General features: G+C 58.2%; 1 protein-coding gene across 2 annotated transcripts in view; it reads left to right on the top strand.

Moving 5' to 3' along the window:
* NEK6 (NIMA related kinase 6) overlaps positions 1–19,233 on the top strand; it is an 85,502-nt gene that overhangs the window by 27,510 nt on the left and 38,759 nt on the right. Inside the window, exons 1-2 of one of the 2 annotated variants that reach the window (XM_060154379.1) lie at positions 8,000–8,337; positions 15,630–15,748. In XM_060154379.1, coding sequence (XP_060010362.1) covers positions 8,316–8,337; positions 15,630–15,748 — 141 coding nt within the window. In that variant the 5' untranslated portion in view covers positions 8,000–8,315. Of the gene's footprint in view, positions 1–7,999; positions 8,338–15,629; positions 15,749–19,233 lie in introns of those variants that run through there. The other variant, XM_060154380.1, reaches the window with a different exon arrangement.

Here is a 19,233-nt window from a genome sequence, read left to right as displayed (position 1 = left end):
CAGAGGGACATTTGGCCAAGCCAGGAAGCCTAGAGGCAGACCCTCACCCATCAGGGCCAACAGCGTCCTGAGCGCAGTCCTCTCAGCCTTCCGATGGGGAGCTGAGGGCCCAGGAGGGGAAGGACCCAGAGCAGGGAGGCCGTGGAGCCGAGGCTAGAGCCGAGGATCCTAGACCCGGAGTCCCCTCGCCCTGGGTTCTCCCGGCACCATCAGGGGGGCCAGCCCGGCTGGGCCTGGGAATTCAGAGATGGGTGCCATGGTGGGCCTGGAGTGGACTTGGAGCTGAGCCCTATCTGAATAGGCCCTGGCAGGGGCCTCGAGCAAGTCATGCCCAGCCCTGAGCCCCCATGTCCTCATCTCAAAATTGGGCACCATTCCTGCTGTGCCCACCTATCAAAGTTGTCATGAGGCTTCGTAAGATGGTGTGGGTAAAAATCCCTCTGCAGAAAATCAAGATCTGTCCGGATGTGAAGGATTTGATATTTGTCCTCCCCTGGGGCATTTCTGTATCCCTATCACTCAGACAGTGTCTGGTACGGAGTAGGTGCTCAGTAAGTGTTGCATTAGTGAATGACAATAGGTACCATTTATTAAGCACCTGCTATATATCAAGCATCACCCAGGGAACTTGCCACGAGGTGCTGTAATCCTGACAGCAACCTGGGAGTTTAGGTGTGTCACCCTTTCACAGATAAGAAATCTGAGGCTCAAAAAGTGAAGTAACTTTACCTAAGTTCACACACAAGTGGTATGTGAGGAAGTCAGGATTCACACCTGACTCTTAAGTCCGCGTGTCCTTCCAGGTGCTCACGAGGGCCTGCTGGGCCACCCGCTCCCTGGGATATGCTGGTGTTTAACAAACAGGTCCCTGGGCAGAGGGGTGGCGGGGTGGGAGGGAGAGGGATTTGTACAAAGCCTTGATTTGTAGCATTTGCCAGTTTCCAGGGTGTAAGTATTCCTAGCGTGCCTGATTGCAAGACACCAACATGATAACTGTCTCACAAAGTCCCTGAGAATTTAGCAAGCAGCCCCCGCAAGCCGTGAGTCGCGGCTCCAGTGCACCTGTGCACCCCTCTGCTTTGTACAGCCCCCTCCTATGCCCAAGGAAGGCCACGGAGTTAGCAGTGTCCGCTGGTCTGGGACAGCAGACTGGAACCAAGCAGATGGCTTGGGTGGGCCTACCTGTGCTTCTAGACCCCTCAACCCTCTGCCTCCAGGGCCCCTGGAGCTGCCTGCGGTCTCGGTATCACACAAAGACTCGGGGGGTGGCGTGGATGAGATGCGAAAACTGACCCGCAACACTGCGACTGGAATATTAAGGCCTGCCAGCCCCACCGTGTGCGATATTCCTGCCAGGCCCGGAGCAGAGCCCTGTAAACGCCGGGATATAATGGACAATAAAAGTCGCCGGAAAATAGTGAGTCTCCTAGGACCACTGTCATCCCTGCCACACGCTGCTTGCTGGAATCACGAGCCGTGTGATCATGAGGCACGATCGTCATGTAAATATATAGGGTCTCTCGCCAGCCAGCACCGGCCAAGATTTATTTTATTGAGGCAGTGGGGGGAGGGGGATGACTCAGGTTCATCGTCCTGGTAACTTTGTAAAATGCTTTGCCATCACTTCCAGCTTCTGGGAGAATGCAGCAGGAGCCAGTGTGGCCTCCCCCATCCTCCCTGAAAGGGGGAGATCCCCAGAGGCCGTGGGCCCCGCCTGCCACATTCACAGGCCCAGGGGCCTGGTTGGCCACGAGACTGGGGTCCCCTGGGGAAGGAAGACCGGCCTTATTGTGACACTTGGTTCACAGAGTGGGTTGCCAGAAATATTTGTTGCAGGGATATCGCTGTTGAATGAGCACTGTTTTTTTTTTTAAGGGAATTCCTTTATTTTTATTATTTATTTATTTTTGGCTGCGTTGGGTCTTCGTTTCTGTGCGAGGGCTTTCTCGAGTTGCGGCGAGCGGGGGCCACTCTCACTGTCACAGCCTCTCTTGTTGCGGAGCACAGGCTCCAGATGCGCAGGCTCAGTAGTTGTGGCTCACGGGCCTAGTTGCTCCGCGGCATGTGGGATCTTCCCAGACCAGGGCTCGAACCTGTGTCCCCTGCATTGGAGGCAGATTCTCAACCACTGCGCCACCAGGGAAGCCCAGCACTGGTTTTTAATGGTGATAACGGTAAGCATAATAGTAGCAACAGCCACATTGATTGAGCTCTTGTGTATACCTAGTCCGATAGCCCTGAGCTGCTGGCATTCTGCCGGCGTGTCCTCCACGCGGTCCTCATAACCAGCCCCACGAGGTCGGTCCTACACAGCCCCCAGTTTACAGAGGAGGGAACTGCAGAGACACGGCTACAGGCCTGACCCGAGCTCCTGCGGCTGGACAGAGGCAGTGCAGGATTTGAATGTCAGATTCCAGAGCCTGTGCTGGGCGGCCTTACCTCACTTCCTGGCCCTTGGGTCCCAGATCCAGTGCCACTACCTCCCTGCAGCCCCCTTGATTGGCCCAAGTTGGAATCAGTGGCCCCTACTTTGATTCTGCAACACAGTTAAGCACTTGGGTCTGGTTCCCCCACGACCACGAGGACTCAGACCTACATTTCCATCCAGGCTCTGCCTCTCTCCAGCTGGGACACCTCCAGCGAGTCACGTGACCTCACTAGCCTCACTTTCCTCATCTGTCAAATGGACGCACTCTCTGCCTTATAGGGTTGTTTTGTAAGCACATGAGCTGCCAGCACCCCTCAAGGATCTGGCCCTGCACCTGGCAGTTAAGGGGTGCCCTGTGTGTGGACCGCACTGTGTACACATCGCCACTCCCATGGCTGTGTGTCTGGGAGCTGGGAGGCCTCTGAGCCATCCCCCCACATGGCTGTGGCTTGTTGCGAGTGGGGAGGGCAGTGTGCGGCTTGTTGCGAGTGGGGAGGGCAGTGTGCAGGGGGCTGGGGGGCTCACAAAATCTTCCAAGGTCAGAGAGAGTGTCCCTTAGCAATTCCAGACCCAGAAGGTCTGGTTTTCCTCCCAGACATGAGCACAGGATTAGATAACAAGCTCCTGGAGCTCAGTTTCAGGGCACGCCAGCGAGTTGCAAATTCTCCCTCAGCCTCATAAAAAGTGTTGGCACAAGAATAGCCCTCCCAAGACTGCAGAGCCCGACCCACCCGTGTTGTAGGTGGCGAAACCAAGACCCAGAGACAGGCCATGACTGTCCCAAGGCCATGCGGCCCTTTGAGAGTCCCAGACCCTGTGAGTCCTGAGCCACCATGCCACACGCCGTGGCTCAGAGCGGGATTCACCCTCGAGGGGTTAAAAATGGCCTCATAATTTCCCAGGCCCGACGCGGAGTCCACGAGGATCCCGTGGGGAATGTGACACGGGAAGGTCCAGGGCCACTGTGGTGTGGCCTGGAAGCGGAGATGGTGCGCTGGCCCGTCACTCTGCGTGGGGTGGCAGGACTAGATGGACGAGACACTGTCACCCACAGACCGAGCCACGCTGAGCTGCATGGAGGTCGCGCTGGAGGATCCCGGTGACCCAGGCGGCCCTGAGAGTCTGGGCACTGCGAGCCCGTCTGTGCCCCTCAGCACAGCTCCACCCTCCCTTCTGTGTCCCAGGTGGACAGGCGGGGAGTGACTGGCAGTGCGTGTGTGCCCACGGGCATGGAGGCTGATCCGAGCCAAGGTAAACTTCAGGAAGGTTCTTGCCATCCTGGCCCAGGAGGAAGAGGAAGGCTCCAGGAATCTGTGTTTTCCCTGGGTGCTACCGTGTCCTAGATGGGAGCCCCGGAGGGAATTCCTCTCAGCAGAAAGGAGGCCGGAAGCAGAAGAAAAACAATGGTTAGGCAGAAAGTGCCCAACCTGGGGGCCCGACCGGCCCGTCTGGAGCCTCTGCTGTGCGTGCAGGCTGATGCCGCCCACCTCGCCGGGTCGTGGAGGACGGTCCTCCAGGGGTGCCCCGTGAGCCGGGGCCTGGGCGGGGAGTCCACCCAGGCCTGTGGACGGCTGGCCTGGGCCCGGCTGCAGTCACCCAGGGGCCGGCACCTGGCATCTGCCCGACAGTTGGGCCCGGCTGGCGGGGAAGGTGTGCTGGCAGGTGGCCGAGTCCCGGTGCCAGGATCTGGCTCCGTGTGTCCTCTGGGGCCTCAGCTGCCATATGCCCTCGTCAGTCCCCGCGGTCGAGCTGCAGATGGGGCGCGGGGGGTGGGGGTGGGTTTTGCCCAGGGTGGAGCTGGCTTTCGTTCTGGAGAGGAAGGCGTGTTCTGACCACGGGAGCTCTTTTCGGAGATGGAGGGCTGGGGCCGGCCTGGAGGCGTCCCTGCCTTCTCCCACATGCCCGCAGGTCCGCCAGCCTCCGTGCCTTTGACCCCACTGCGTTCTCGGCTGGAATTCCCGTCCCTCTGGTGCTCACCCTGCTTCTTCCAGGCTACCCCAGCCTCCAACCCTTGGAAGAAGCTGTCCGTGATCTTGCCTGGGTCACGAAGTGAGGGTCTCTCAGTCCTTTTCTTGGGGACACTTTTCATGCTCTTTCTGGCTTGCGGTTATCCGTCCCTGTGTTTCTGGGTTCTCTCCTGTGACCCCGTAAGAGCAGGGGGGTTTCCATCCATGCGATCTTGGGGTCACCCGTGGCCAGCACGGGCCCTCAACGGAGCCAGCAGCTGGAAGGAGGTGTAGAAGGAAGGGAAGGTGGGAACACTCAGATCCTGGATCCACAGCCTGGTGTGCGAGAGCACGGGGCCAGGATAAGGATTAATAATCGACAGTAGCTCCAGTGACTGGGGCTCTGCTCGGTGTCAGGCCCGGGGCTAAGCACTTTTGAGGCCCCTGATGTTGTGGAGCCCTCCACAGCCCGGGGCGATGCACACTATTTGTGTCCCAGTTTTACCTGCGAGAACCCTGGGGCCCACATAGCTGGAGTGCGCCAGAGCCAGGACTTGAACCCAGGGCTGCTGCCTACCAAGGCTGTCATCTCTTAGGCAGCAAATATGTTTGGTTCAGCTCACAAAAGAGAGATTAGAAAGGGTTAAGCTTTTTTTTTCTTTCTTTCTTTCTTTTTTTTTTTTTTTTTTTGCGGTACGCGGGCCTCTCACTGTTGTGGCCTCTCCTGTTGCAGAGCACAGGCTCCGGACACGCAGGCTCAGCGGCCATGGCTCACGGGCCCAGCCGCTCCGCGGCATGTGGGATCTTCCCGGACCGGGGCACGAACCCGTGTCCCCTGCATCGGCAGGTGGACTCTCAACCACTGCGCCACCAGGGAAGCCCCCAGGGTTAAGCTTTTAAAGGGACAGCAAGAACATTTATGATTCTTAGCGTTGGCTGGCCCCCATGGGGGTGGGTGGGAATGGAGCCCTGTGGGTGAGAGAAGCACCCGTCATCCCTCCCAGGCTGGTTGGACCTCGGTGTTTACTGTCAGTGTTCTGGGTTCTGGGGTGGCGGTGAGGGGTTGGTAGAGCCTACAGGGCAAGTTCCTTTGCCTGACCATGTGGGTATGGGGTAGGTTTAGGAGGCCGGGTCCTAGCCAGGCGCTGCCACTGCTGTGCCTATGGCCCGGGGCCAGTCTCTTGCCCTCCTGCCGCAATTTCCTGGAGGGTAAAATGGGGGAGCAGGATTGGGCAATCCCAGAGTGGACTATAATTGCATGCCAAGCCCCCTGGCTTCCGGCACACTTGCGCTCTCTCCAGGACTGACCCCACGGCCACTGCCATCAGATTCCAGTCCCTGGTGAGCAGTGGGCTCCCTGGTGGCAGTGACAAGTCCCTTTCACCACGGAGGTGGCAGCCAGAGCTATTTTTGGAGCAGCTCATGGTGGGGGAGTTCCCTTTTGGCAGTAGCCGGGGACAGGAGTCTTGGGCAGGGGAAGTCCCATATGGAGACAGGGCTGGCCTCCCTTCCTTCACCAGCCCTGGCACGGGGAGGCCACCCAGATCCCCAGAGGTCCCGGTACCGTGCTCACATCTACTTCAACCCTGAGCCGAGGCCTTCCCCAGAGCTTCTCAGGAGCCACTGTGCAAGGTACCGGCCTTTGCCCTGCCTCTACTGTGGGGAGCCCCTCACCCTTTCCTGCCACCTGGGGCTACAGCCTTTGCCCTTGAGGGTGTGCCTAGCAAGTGACAGGGAGGCAGGCCCTGGCAACCTCCGGGGCCTGGGCTCACAGAGCACCTGACCGTGGCTGCACCTCTGCCACCGCTGCCCCCTTGACCACCCACCTGGTGGGAGCTGCCTGTGGGCCAGTGCCATCAGCCTGGCATGACCTTTGTCACTGCTCAGGTTAATGGTGGGAAGTTTCATGCTGGGTGATCCCGGGCTTTGCCAGAACTCCCGAGGTGACGAGGGAAACAGCAGAAGGAATTCTTATGTCTCCCGCGTGGGTCTTGGCTACCTGGGCCCCTTCCTGATGTCTTAGCAGTGAGTTCTCCACAGAAGTTTCTCTTGCCAGGAATAGCCACCCTTTCAAACCTTAAAAAGAGAGCAGGAGAGGAAATTAGGGGAGGCCAGGGATTGAAGAACTTGCCCTGTGTAGAGGCCACTGGTGGGATTATGGACGTCCTCCTGGGCCCAGGGCAAGCTTTTTAGAAACCCTGAGCCTCCACCTGCCTGAGGGCTGCTCTGCTGGGCTTCCCCCTTCGGCTGTCGGTTGGCAGGGCAGGAGCCGTGGTCTGAGACAGGATATGGGAGAAGAGGAATTTCTGCTCTCCCCAGGCTTCTCCCTCCTGGCTTCTGGTGTTTACGTACTGGGTCACCCCCCCCTCTGCGGCCTCCTGGGGCCACAAGGAGAGTGATTTGGTCTCTGCCCTTGAGGAAATCTCCATTTGAGGGAGAAGAAGACATGTGTGCAGGCAGTGACGGCACAGAGGCCAGGTCGGTGGAACTTGGGAGTGGCTGACTAGAGGAGTCCAGGAAGGCTGCCTAGAGCGGGTGCCCTGGGTTGGGCCTGGAAGGAGGATCCAGGTTTGCCGGGAAGCAGTTCATTCCAGGCAAGGGAGGCAGAGCCTGCCAAGGCCTCGAGGAGAGAGCAGGTTCCTTTCCCTGGAGGGCAGGGGTCCTTGGGATGGTGGACCTACCTAAGGGGTCTGAGGCTCCTCGCAGAGTGAGACCCCCCAGCTTCCCCCAGCTCCATAGTGGTCTCCAAGGATGTCCCCAGGTAGATGAGATTAAAACCCAGACTTTGGAGAGTCGATCTGGGTCCTAACACGGGTGCGTGCCGTTTACCAGCGGCAAGGCCTTGGCAAGTCACCTAACCCCTCGGCACTATCTTTCCTCATCTGTAAGAGGGCAGCGCAGACGTTGCGGAGGAGTGTGCCGAGGTGCTGCGTGTCACTCCCTGGTGCAGAGCAAGTGCTCAGCAGATCTTCCTTCACCAGGTCCCGGAGCCAAAGGCCTTCCCAGGTAGAACCCAAATGCCTCATTGCTCCTTGAACTGAGAGACGTTTACAGCTCCTACATTTTTTTCTCCAGAATTGGCTTTTATTACCCGAGAAGGAGAAAGTGAAAGGCGATCTGGAGCCGCCTCAGTTGTAGAAAGGCTCAGGGAAGCCCTGCAGTGTGGGTGTGATGTGTTGTGAACTGCCTGGTGGTCTCTCCTGCGCTGAGACCTCGGGGATCCTGAGCGTGGACACAGATGTTTCTTGCTTGGGGCTTCAGGAGGGTGGAGGAGCCCCCCTCCACTGACTGGGAGATTGCAGGCTGCTTGGTACCACCCGGCTGCCCCTGGGAGGCCACCCTGCGGGGTCCAGCTGTTGCCTCTTTATGGATGAGGTAGGGGGCGGGTCTTTCCCAGGATCCCTCGAGAAGTGCTGAGCCTGATTACGACCCAGGACCCGGTCCTGACGCAGGAGGGGGACTTTACCCCATGAGAGGTCATAGGTTCCAGGCAGAGGCTGGTGTGTGGAAGGTCCGGGGTGCTGTGTGGTTGGGAAGGGGAGGCCCCCACGTGCAGGGGCCTGGGGCGGGGTAGACTTTAAGGAGGGCAGGCCAGCACCAGCTGGACGGAGTTTGGGACGCCTTGCTCAGGCGTGTGGGCCTTTTTCTGCGCGGTTTTGGGTGGGGAGAAGCAGGTTGAGATTTGTGTCTTGGTGGGGGGACCCTCCTTTGGTGGGGCTGGAGGTCAGGTCATCAGGCAGGAGGCAACTACAGGGACCCCACAGAGAAGGGGCCAGGCCAGCAGAGGGCAGGGGCTCTGGGTAAGTGGAGACTTGTTTGGGGAAAGAATCAGCAGCGCTGGATGAAGACCAGGTGTGGGCTATGAGGGAGGGCGAGGCGTCCGGAGGAGGAGCCTGGGTTCCTGCCGCGTTCCTGGGCAGACAGGAGACCCTGTCGCTGAGATGAAGACCCAGGGAAGGGCAGGTGAGTCTTCAGTGCCTGGAACTTTTGGTGGTTGGCGTCTGGAGCTCTGGAGGGAGGCCTCAGGCTGGAGAGAGATGGGGGTGGGGGGTGGGTGAGGAGAGGGGAGCTGGAAGAAAAGGATGGGGTAGGGTGCCGGGGAGGTGAGCTGGGCGGGTGCTGCATTGCCCCTCAGCCGCTGACCTCCGGGTTCTGCAGACCCCCCCCCCCGTGAGAGGCCCCACTGCCCTGAGGAGGGGGCTCAGGGACCTCTCTGCACAGGCTGCACCGCCCTTCCTGGGGCTGCACGGGGTCCCGTGTCTCAGAGAAGCCAGGCTCCTGCTGGTCGTGGAGCTGCGGAATCTGAGTGGCAAGTGTGGCTTTCGGTGGGGGTGGCGGGTGGTGAGGGCTCCCAGGCCCAGTCAGGAAACCAGACACCATCTGTGGCTCATCCCCTACAGCTCCCAAGGCCCCCGTGACTCTGGCCTGAGACCGAGCTGCTTCCTGTCAAGTGATGAATGGGCAACGTCTGCTTATCCCAAGACCAGAAGGGAAGGGGGGCCGGGTGGGGGAAGAACACAGTAGCCAGAGCCACGCCTTTGGGCCAGAATTCATTCATTCATTCATTCATTCACTCAGTCCCTCACTGTCCAAGGAGGTGTGGACTACGGGAGTCTGGCAGACGTGGTTTCAAGTGTCAGTTCTGCCTAACGCCTGCTGGGTGACCTTGGGCCCGTTGCTTAACCAGTCTGAACTTTCATTTCCTCCTCTGCACTACGTGGATTATAGCGGCCCCCACCTAGGGTGGCTGTGAGGTGGAACGAGGCGTGCACGGCCCTTGGCGCGTGCCTGGCGCACCCACAGTGCGGGCTCCGCTAGCGATGCGCCGTCATTACAGCCGGTCTGCGTGGGTGGGGCGTTCCTTACTGCCCAGGCCTCGTGTGGGGACACGAAGTCGGTGGCACCCCTTTCTCGTTACTCACAGGCTCCCTGGTCTGAGGAGCAGGTTCAAATGGTAGCTCTCTCCTCTGTGTGGACTGACTTTGGCAAGTCACGTTTTCCCGTGGAGCCTTGGTTTCCTCACCTGCAAAAGGGGGGTGATAGCGCCGCTTGGGTCTCTTGGGAGATGTCAGGTTACTCAGCTCAGGGGAGGTGTTGCCGTGGATGCTGGCTGATGCTGCAGCTGGTCCGGCCTTGGCCTCACCAGTGGCCAGCCTGTGAGCTGCCTGGTCTCCCGCTGGGCCTCAGAGCGCCATCTGTGTAGGGGTGTGCTGGGCCGTACTGGTCTGTGGCGCTTCTCCTCTCCCGGCTGGCTGAAGGCCCCCAGCAGCGGGCATCTATCCTAAGCTTCTGTTGCCAGGAGCCTGCTGGACAAGCAGAGATAGCCCCTGGTGCCTGCACTGGCGTTGGGTCACTCATTCCGTGTGTGTAGGAGGGTGTGAAGTCACCAGGATGGTTTCCTCCTTTGGGAAAACAACGTGTGAAGCTGTTCATTGAGCAGGAAGGAGTGAAAAGGGGCCTCTTCCCCAGAGAAACGGCACAGGGTCCGGGTCCAGCCGAAGCTGAGTCTCCAAGGTTGTCTTTGTGATTCTCCCCGTCAGCCTGGGAGCCACGTGGGCCTTTACCAGCCCCACCCAAACCAGGGGCAGTGACGCCCCTACCCCAGTGGACAGACCGAGAGCACGGCTGGGCTCAAAGCCTTGTGGCCTGACCGTACACGCATACATGCACATACAGCATGCAGAAACGGGCAGGCAGACACTCGCTGCTTCCACCTCAGGGTTGGGGAGCCAGGTGAGGTGTGGACAGAGACTTGCACCCACACGACCCTATCCACTCAGGCCCCCAAACCTGCCCCGAGCTGGGTCTTTGGCCTGAGCCTTCTGGTGTCTTGGGTCGTCTTTTACTGGGAGGGTAAGGCCTCGATGAGCCGCCAGCCTCCACGAAGTGTGGTATTTGGCAGGAGACAAAGGAGCGATGTGACTTTCCCCTAGACGAAGTTTTAGAAATTGGGAAGCAAGCGCCCCAGGTGACAGTCATGGTCAGAAAGGCCTCTCGGGGGCTTCCCTGGTGGCGCAGTGGTTGAGCGTCCGCCTGCTGATGCAGGGGACACGGGTTCGTGCCCCGGTCCGGGAAGATCCCACATGCCGCCGAGTGGCTGGGCCCGTGAGCCATGGCCGCTGAGCCTGCGCGTCCGGAGCCTGTGCTCCGCAGCGGGAGAGGCCACAGCAGGGAGAGGCCCGCGTACCGCAAAAAAAAAAAAAAAGAAAAGCCTCTCTCTCAAGCCTCAGAGCCCAGCCCAGTGTGGGAACCTCTCGCTTCCAGGAAGTGCCTGGATTAAACCCAAGCCCCCACTTCTCCCTGGGACACACCCCACGTTAGTAAGAGGCTTGCCGAAGGCCAGGGCGGGAGGAGCATGTCGGGGGGCTTTGCAAAGGCAGCCCCAGATCTCGTAAGTGACGAGGAGGGTATTTGCTCCAGAGCCATTCCAGAGAGGCCGTGCAGTGCGGTAGACAGAATGATCTGGGGGTCCAGCAGCCCCAGCTCTTTTACCAGCTGTGTGACCCTGGGCAAGTCCCTCCGGTCTCTGAGCCCCAGTTCCCGTGTCTGTCACATGGAGACAATTCCTCCTCCACTGCCCAGGGATGGTCGGTGGTAATGACGCTGGTAACAGCTAAAGCCTCAGAGGGCCCTTCACATGTGCCAGGCTCTGTCCTGAGGAGTTTACATCTGTTAACGCATTTAATTCTCAATGACCCTGAAAGGTAGATCTTACTGTTAGCCCCATTTTCCAGATGAGGAAACTGAGACACTGCGTGGTTAAAGGAAGCCGGGCCAGGATTTGAACCCAGGCAAGTCAGGCTCCCAAACAGACCCGCGGCCTTACCCTGGCACTCATCCTCATCCAGGCCCCGGGTGCCTGGTAGACGGGCACATGTGTGGAACCCAGGCTGGGAAGCACTCTGCCACCCCAGCGCCCGCTCCCGGCATAAGAAAGGCCCTCTTTGAGGTGGCAGCTCCGTGTGGCCTGGGGCTCCGGGTCTCACATTCCACGGATTTTTGGCCCCTGACTTGGGCTTGGCAGCCTGGGCCCCATTGTTCTGCAACTTGGCAGGAGCCGCAGGGCACAGGCAGCTCCCGGAGGTGCCCAGTGCACGGAGGGGCTTTTCCCTGCTCTCCGTGTCTCATCCCTCCGGATCCCTTTGGTCTTTCTGCATCTGAACCCCCTAAGAAGGCGTTTCTGGCAGGAATGTCCAGGGTAAAGGGGTTGGGCTTCTGTTGGGGTGCAGACAAACAGAATGCAAATCTTCTGAAATCCAACACCCTGGAGAGCCTCAAGAGGCCGAGGCTGTCTTGGACCTGGGAGGCGCGTTGGAATCAGAGCTGGCTTCAGATCTGCCCTCTGTATCCTACTCGCAACACGACCTTGAGTCTCCCCTCTCTGAGCCTGATTCCCCGTCTGTAAAATGGCTCTGTCAACAGCCCAGGCTAAGTGGAAGAGATCTGGCCACTGGACGCCTCAGAGAACCTTCACTTCCTTCCTCCCTCCTCCTCCCTCTCTCCTCCCCCTTCCTTCCCCCTCTGCCCCCTTGCCCTTTATCTGGCCCTCTCTGGCACTGGGGGGCAGGGTGCGGGGGTGGGCTGTGACTTGCAGACTCCTTTCCTGGAGCAAAGGCCCTTCCTCCTCGCGGGGACATGAGGTATAGCCGGTTCTATTAGGTTCCGGGCAGAACTGCTCTTAGGCACAGCAGTTTACCCCAGGGGGTTGGCACACCAGGCGTGTGGACAGCAGTGCTGCATCTGCTCGCTGCCATCCCGAAGGGAGAGGGCTCTGGGCCCCCTGTCGGGGGAGTGGCTCCTCGTGGCCCACCGGCCCTGGGATCACCCCTACCCACTCAGCACTGCCCCATTCTTGAGTGGAGGGGGCTTGTTCCTTGGGGAGCCCCTGGAAAGGCAGTGATGTATTGCTGGTAAGAGCCTGTGAGGGGTGCAGTGCAGGGGTTATGGGCAAAGGTGGCATCACAGGTTTGAGTCCTGGCTTCACCACCTGTGATCCGTGTGATCTGGGCAAATCTCTCAACCTCCCTGTGCCTCAGTTTCCTCATCTGTAAAGTGGAACAGTAACAGAAGCTGTCTCGTGGAGGTGGTGTTAGTGAGATGGTGGTGAGATGGGCAAACAGAGGTGAAATGTATAAAGAAAGGGCCCAGCATGGGCCCTTTAATGATGGCTTACCATCATTATTACTATTATTTCTGATGAGGCCAGAGCCCCTTGCTTTGCTCCTGGAGCCCTGTGTGAGGAACAAGGTGAGCTCCTGAGAGCCTGCAGACCGCCTCTGGGTGCAGATGCTAGATCGCCACGTGGGGAATGACATTCGCAAATACCTCCTAGGTCTCTGCCCAGTGTGACTTGACCAAGGTCCCAGCTGGGGAGTGACAGGGTGGAGATACAAACCCAGGCCTGCTGGCCCTAGGAGGCTGGGTGAGGCGGGACGTTGGAGCCCGAGATGGAGGCACCGTGGTTTCCAGCCCGCGTGGCCTGTGAGCAGGTGGGCAGGTGAGCCAGTCACGTGTGGACCTGGCCTTTGGGCCACACCTGGTGCCTTCTGAGATAAAGACAGAACCTTTTTGCTGAAGACAGTTCTCCTCCAGCCTTCCCCCGGAGGTCTCCCTAAGGGCAGAGGACGGTGAACATGTCACCCCGAGGGGTCTGGGGCTGCAGCCCGAAGCAGCTGCAGGGCCTGCAGGAGTCTCCGGTTTTATCTTAAAATTCATGCGCATTTTACATTTTGTCCCCTCTGTATCCGGTTTATTGCCGCACACATTTCCCTCCTGAGTAACAGCACTGCCTTGGGAAGCTGCTCGTGTTTATCTGTTTATCCTGGGGCTTTTCATACCCAGGTCCTCACTGTGTCACCCGGGGGGTGTGCACTCCAGTGCGGAAGCTCGGGCGCAGATGGTGGGGAGGTGCTGTGGCCCCATCTGCATTGCAGGAAGCCACCTTGGTGGCCCATCTGGAGGAGGAGGGCTTGGCGGAAAGGGCACCGGGCACTGGTGGAGACCCAGGAGTCCAGGCGGGGGCGAGGCCTGGGCTGGGGCAGAGGTGGGAGTATGGGGGTGGGGAGAGGCCTCAGAAGTACAGGCACACCCCTTAACACCCTCCACATGACACCCCTTTGAGATAAGAGCAAAGAGACGACAGCACGAGATCTACCTCTTTATATGTACACGTTAGGACGAAGCACGTAAGATGCCGTGCGTGAGGAGCAAAACCGGCAATTGCACAGGCAGGACACAGCACAGGCCGGGCTGGGTTTGACGGGTTGCTCTCAGCCACCAGGGCCTCCCCGCTAGGCTGAGGCGGGTACTGTCTGCAGCCCGTGTCCCTGCTCCATGTGTCCTTGCTTTCTGCCATCTACTTTGTATGCTAGAGAGCAGTTTTACCCCAAAATGCTGAGGAAAGGGGTGTGAGGGAGGAGCTGGGCCTGCCCTGAGGACACAGAGGAAGGATGGGTGCTGGACGCCAGCGTGCAGATTCTAGAGAGGCTCGGAGTGCCTTCAAGGGCAGAGGCGGGGAGGCCGAAGGTGCAGCTCGGCAGGCAGTTCAGGGCTTGGTGGCCAGACTCCGACAGGTGTCGTAGACATCTCTAAGCCCGGGAGGGCTGGCCCATCAGCTACCAGACAGAGCTACAGTGGGGAGGAAGGAAGTGTGATCTGTGACCAGATCTCAGTGGCCCTGACCGTAACAGCCCCATCGGTGTGGGTTCCTTTCCCACTGCCCAGATCACCCGGTTCACGCAGCAGGACCTGCCAACCCACTGGACCAGGCGACGCCTATCAGCTTGGGCTTTGGCTGGTGGGGATGGCTGGGGGTGCAGGTGACCGGGTGACTTACAGGTGGCGAGAGGCAGAGTCCGTCTGGAGAGAAAGACGATGTCCTGGGTTGGGTTCTCCAGAAGCAGACCCTGAGACGAGACTGTATGGGGGAAACCACGAGGGAGTGGGGGAGGCAGACAAGCAGGGTGTGATCTCAGACCAAATCACTACCCCACTCGGGTCTCTGGAGTGACTTACCCCCAGAGCGTCCTGACCGGAGGCAGGGAACTGGCTTGCACACTCGCCCCCTGGGTCATTGATTCCTAGGGACTCCAGCGCTCCAGAGGGTATAGACGAAGCTGCTCTGATAGCCTGGCCAGCCCTTCGGGGTTCTGTTTGGGGAGGGTCAAGTGAGAGGTGCCCGTGGGAATGCCAGGGCGGGGTCTGGTGGAAGGAACAGCAGCCTGATTAGGGGGCCCTTGCCACATGCCCGCCCTGCACCCCGTGTCTTCCAGGCATCCTGGGGGAACCCAGGCCTGGCCCTGGACACCGAGGTTTAGGTGTTGTAGAAATGCTTGTGGGTGAACGGAGGGCTTTCCTCCCGAGGAGGAACGCTTTCCCTCTGCGTCCAGGAGCACCGCGAGCCGTACAGCGTCTTCTGTGCGCCTCATCCTGGGTCCTGCCCTGGAGGTGCTTGTCTGCTGGGGAGGCCAGCAGAGGCTGCCTGTGACACCAGCAGTGGAAGCGATCTTGGGGGTGGTACTGAGATGGCCTTTAGCTCAGGCCTGGGCACATGGTGGGCAACTAATCAGGACAGCTACTGCGGTTACTATGGCCGCTGGCGAGTGGCATCCTTGACTCTCCTGGGGGCCTCCGATGTGGCAGCCCAAGCCCTGGAGGTTGAGGGGCTGTTCCCCGTGCAGAGGGCTCTGCCCCTGCCTGGAGGTTTGTGCAGGACTTGAGTAGGACCCGTGGCCTCGGCCTTCCCAGTGTCGGGTGCGCCAGGTCCCAGCAAGGACGGGCATGTGGGGTCCTTCCTGCAGCTGCTACTTGCAGTCTGACTCAAGGTCTCTCTCTTCTGGCCACTAGGCTGCCAGCCTGGGTTTGTATGGGGGTGAGGCCCAGAGGACCGTAACGGGGCAAGAAGAGGCTTTGGAGTCCGGCACGTGTGGCATTGAATCTGGCGCCTCCCTTGCTGGATGGTGGGGGCACCTTTAGACTTTTCCCTGCACAGAATCTGTGTTCCCCTCTATCCAACGGGGATAGCCCTAGCAACCTAGTCGGGACAGCGTGATGGAGGGAGGTGTGTCACACGGGCCGTCGAGCTAGTTCTGCCACTTCCAAGCCGCATAACCAAGGACAAGTTACCTAACAGCTTGGCACCTCAGCCTGCGCATCTGTAAAATGGGACAAGTGAAATTACTTCCTCGATCCGAGGGCCATCGAGAAGAGAAAGTGCACAGGCCTGTGTGTAAGAAAGCCCTTCTTTTCTGTTGCAGCCCGTGTCCTCGTGAGGCTGGAATGCAGGATGGCAGGACAGCCTAGCCACCTGCCCCATGGAGGGAGCCCGAACAACCTCTGCCACACCCCGGGGCCCGCGCACCCTCCCGACCCACAGGTAAGCCCTCCTCCTTCATCTGCAGTGCACTGGAGAGTCTTGGAGGAACACAGATCCCTGAGGCTGCTTTGTCCCGGCCACGGAAGGATGCCCCTTGGCAGCCCCCAGGCACCTTGAATGCTTCCAGTGATGGGAGCAGAGTCACTACCTGACCATTCTGCCCTCCGTCCCAGTCAGCCACACGCACAGATGCCTCTCTGTCCCACACTCTGGGCTGGGATGCCAGGCCCTGGTCCTGTCCCCGGGGTTTCCGTGTGAATGGGACAGCGTTATCTCAGAGGGGTCAGCACTGCTTAGAAGGACAGACGTAGAGGGAGTCGTGGAGGCCCCAAGGAGAGTGAGGGGCGCAGGCGAGCGGACGGGTGCGCTTCCTGGCTCTGAGCTGGTCTGCCTCCTTTCCGGTCTCAGCTGTGTTCTGGGCCTCTTTAGCCGCTTTGTCCAGGACCCGTGGAGCTTCGGGGACGCTGCTTTCCCTACACGGGCCCCACCCTCTCAGCCAGGCCGCTTCTGGGGCTGTGAGCTGCTCGCACGCCCCATGCCTTTGCACATGCCATTCCCTGGGCCTGGGGTGCCCTCCTTGACACCTCCAGGCCTCAGTCCAAATGCCGCTGCTTCTGGGGAGCCTTCTTGTTCCACGGCACTCCCGTCTCTGTGCTGTCTCCACACCTGCGCACAGGCACTAGGTCATGGCCGTGATCGCATCCGCTGGGCCACTGGCGCCTGGGTCTGCCTCCCTTCCTGGACAGAAGCCTCTGGGGTGGGGCTTCGCCTGCGAAGTTCATGAACTGCAGATTCATGGAGTGCACCACCCAGGACACCGCCGTGTGTGAACAGACCCAGGTCTGCTCTTAGGGAGCACACAGCCTCACAGGAGAGAAAGACAAGACAGAAAGCAGAAGAAACTGGGGGTCAGTGGAACTCCAGCAAGGAACGTGGTCTGAACTAGGGGACCAGAGAGGCCTCCTGGAGGAAGCGGCTTGCAAAGAACTAGAGGGGACAGAGAGCTTGGCTGGGCAGATTGGCCAGGGCCAGGTGCTGTAGCATCCTGTGGGCAGCCTGGAATGATGAAAAGTAATTGTCCAGAGTTGGCTCGTGTCCCAGGCCTGTGAGACCTAAGTCAGGAGGAGACTCAGAGTCAGCCACCTTCCTGAGCCATGGAAGGGTTGTCACAGCTTCTGACTGCCTAGTCCTGTTGGAGGACTTCAGGTGGACTGGTGTTTGACCTGCTTGGGCAGGGTTGCCATGTACAGTTGTATAGGTTCTACACTGCCCAAAGGTGCCTGGCCAAGGAGGCAGGTGAGTCTGAAATCCTTCTCCTGCGCCTGAGCTGTCATCAAACTGTGCTGCCTGGTGTGACGCTGCATCAGCCCAAGGGAAGGGGCACATCTATAGATTCACACAGAGGTGACACGTTAAGTAGGAGAAACTGTGTGTGTGCATGCACACACGCACAGGGGGTCCAAAGGCATCTGTGCTATTCATCCTCCCCATTCCAGTTACTGGCTGGGATGCAGGGGCCCATTTCCTAGGTGGAATTTGGGGAGAAAACTGGGAAGCCCATAGACACTGCTGGTCCAGGGTCCACCAGAACACCTCCCCGATGGCTGGGGGCAGTGGGGCTTCCTCGGGTAATGTAGCAATTTGTCATATTAAGTCATTCACTAACAATTGAGTCCCCCTTGATTAATCTCCCAGAATTAGCCAGTTGCATTTTGAGCAATTAGGGTTAATTACAGCCTCATTTGGCAGAGCAGAGAGTCCCATAATTATGTCACAAACAAGGCGAGGAGGTGGTGGGCTCCCGTGGCAGTGGCCTCTTCTGGGTGTCTCCTCGCACATGTTGGAGTGGGTAATGACATAGTTAAGTGTAATTAGATACGATTACTCAGCGTTGGCTAGCGGCTGGCGGGAAGGATGCCCCTGGTTCGCCAGCATCTGGCCGGGTCTGCAGAACTGGGGCACAGCCGCATTGACGCTGGGGCTGCTGCAGGTCAGGGCTGGAATGAAAACAGTCAGGCGCTTTCTCTCTCCTCGTCTCATAGAGCACTGGTATTTAAACACTGTCTGGGGAGAGATCACGGCTGGAATCTTGCCTGTTTTCAGGACATAGAAACACCTCAAAGTGACGGCACAGGCATTTTCCTTTATGGTAGGAGACACTGCTGTTTCCCTGAAATCACCCTGAGAGAAAAGAGCCGGGCTGCATGATGGCAAAATGCTGTGCTCTGGACCAGGCTGGGTTTGGTTCCCAATTCCATCCCTTACCAGCCAGGTGACATTGGGTAAATGACCTCTCTGAGCCTCAATTTCCTCTTCTGTAAAATGGGGCCATGAAGAAAGTGAGATGGTATATTTTAAACACCCAACATGGTACCTAGCGTTGTTGGGGTTAAGGAAATGGTATGTCATTGATCTTATTCTTATATTTTAAAAATCATTTTGGTTTTCACAGCTAAAGAGCCCAGGACTGGAAATACCCCCAGTGTAGAAAGAACAATTTAGCGAATACTCAAACTCTGGCTTTTGTTAACCTTCTGTGTCCAAGGCTAGTGGTTTGTTCATTTCAAGGAACTTTCTAGCTCTGGGTGCTGTCAGCCTATGAAAATGTGTTTGCTGAACTGGGTTGAATCATATGTGAAATTCATATATACTTGGGAAAGCTGAACATGCTTGGTTTTATTGAGGTTTCTAATGAATGAATGAGTGGAGTTGAGAAGAGCTTAAAATGCCCCCATGTTTATGGTTTTACCAATTTGCTTCAGAGCATTTTCATCAGGAAAGAAACGCAGGGCTCAGCTGACCCACTAAGAAACACATGAATTTCCAAGAAGGAGAAAGGTGTTCTTGTCTGAGAAATCCCTGGCTAATGTGTCTTCCATCTGGAAAGTCTTTGCAAACCTGCTCGGGACGTGCCAAGTTCAGTTATATTCGGCACTGTTCAGAGACAGAGGAATGTGCATAACTTTGCAGGGGATGGGGACAGCTGTCATTAGTTCTGCATTGCACCAAAATCTTTATGAAAATCTTCCCAAAACAATGATGATAGTTAGATAAGATTTAATGACCAAATATTAACGGCCATTAAAATTCAAGAAGTGTTTGCTAAGTGTTGTAAATTCAGCAAGTGCTTGTCTCGTTTCTGCCTTGGGTCTGCGGGCGAGCCCTACACATAAGTGAATAAAGATGATGCAGAGGTGAGGCTCCCAGGGAGGGATGGACCGATGCAGGGGGAGCCCAGAGAATGGGGTGGCTTGTTCTGCCCGGGGCATCAGGGTTGACAAGGAAAGCTCTCTCTAGAAAGAAGATGACACGTGGGCTGACAATGAGCAGGAGTTTGGGGCAAAACAGGGAGAGGAGGATGTTCCAGGAAGAGGAAAGAGCCAGCCCTGAAGGTGCAGGACCAGTCAGGCTGGATAAGGATTTAAATACCTGTGCTTAGAAAAGGTAACAGCTGGTGTTTATGAAAAGCCTGGAATCCACATTGT

The sequence above is a fragment of the Lagenorhynchus albirostris genome, chromosome 7, assembly GCF_949774975.1.
Source record: "Lagenorhynchus albirostris chromosome 7, mLagAlb1.1, whole genome shotgun sequence".
Classification (NCBI taxonomy): Eukaryota; Metazoa; Chordata; class Mammalia; order Artiodactyla; family Delphinidae; genus Lagenorhynchus; species Lagenorhynchus albirostris.
The sequence above is the reverse complement of the archived record's forward strand: the minus strand, read 5'-3'. Positions and strand labels throughout refer to the sequence as shown.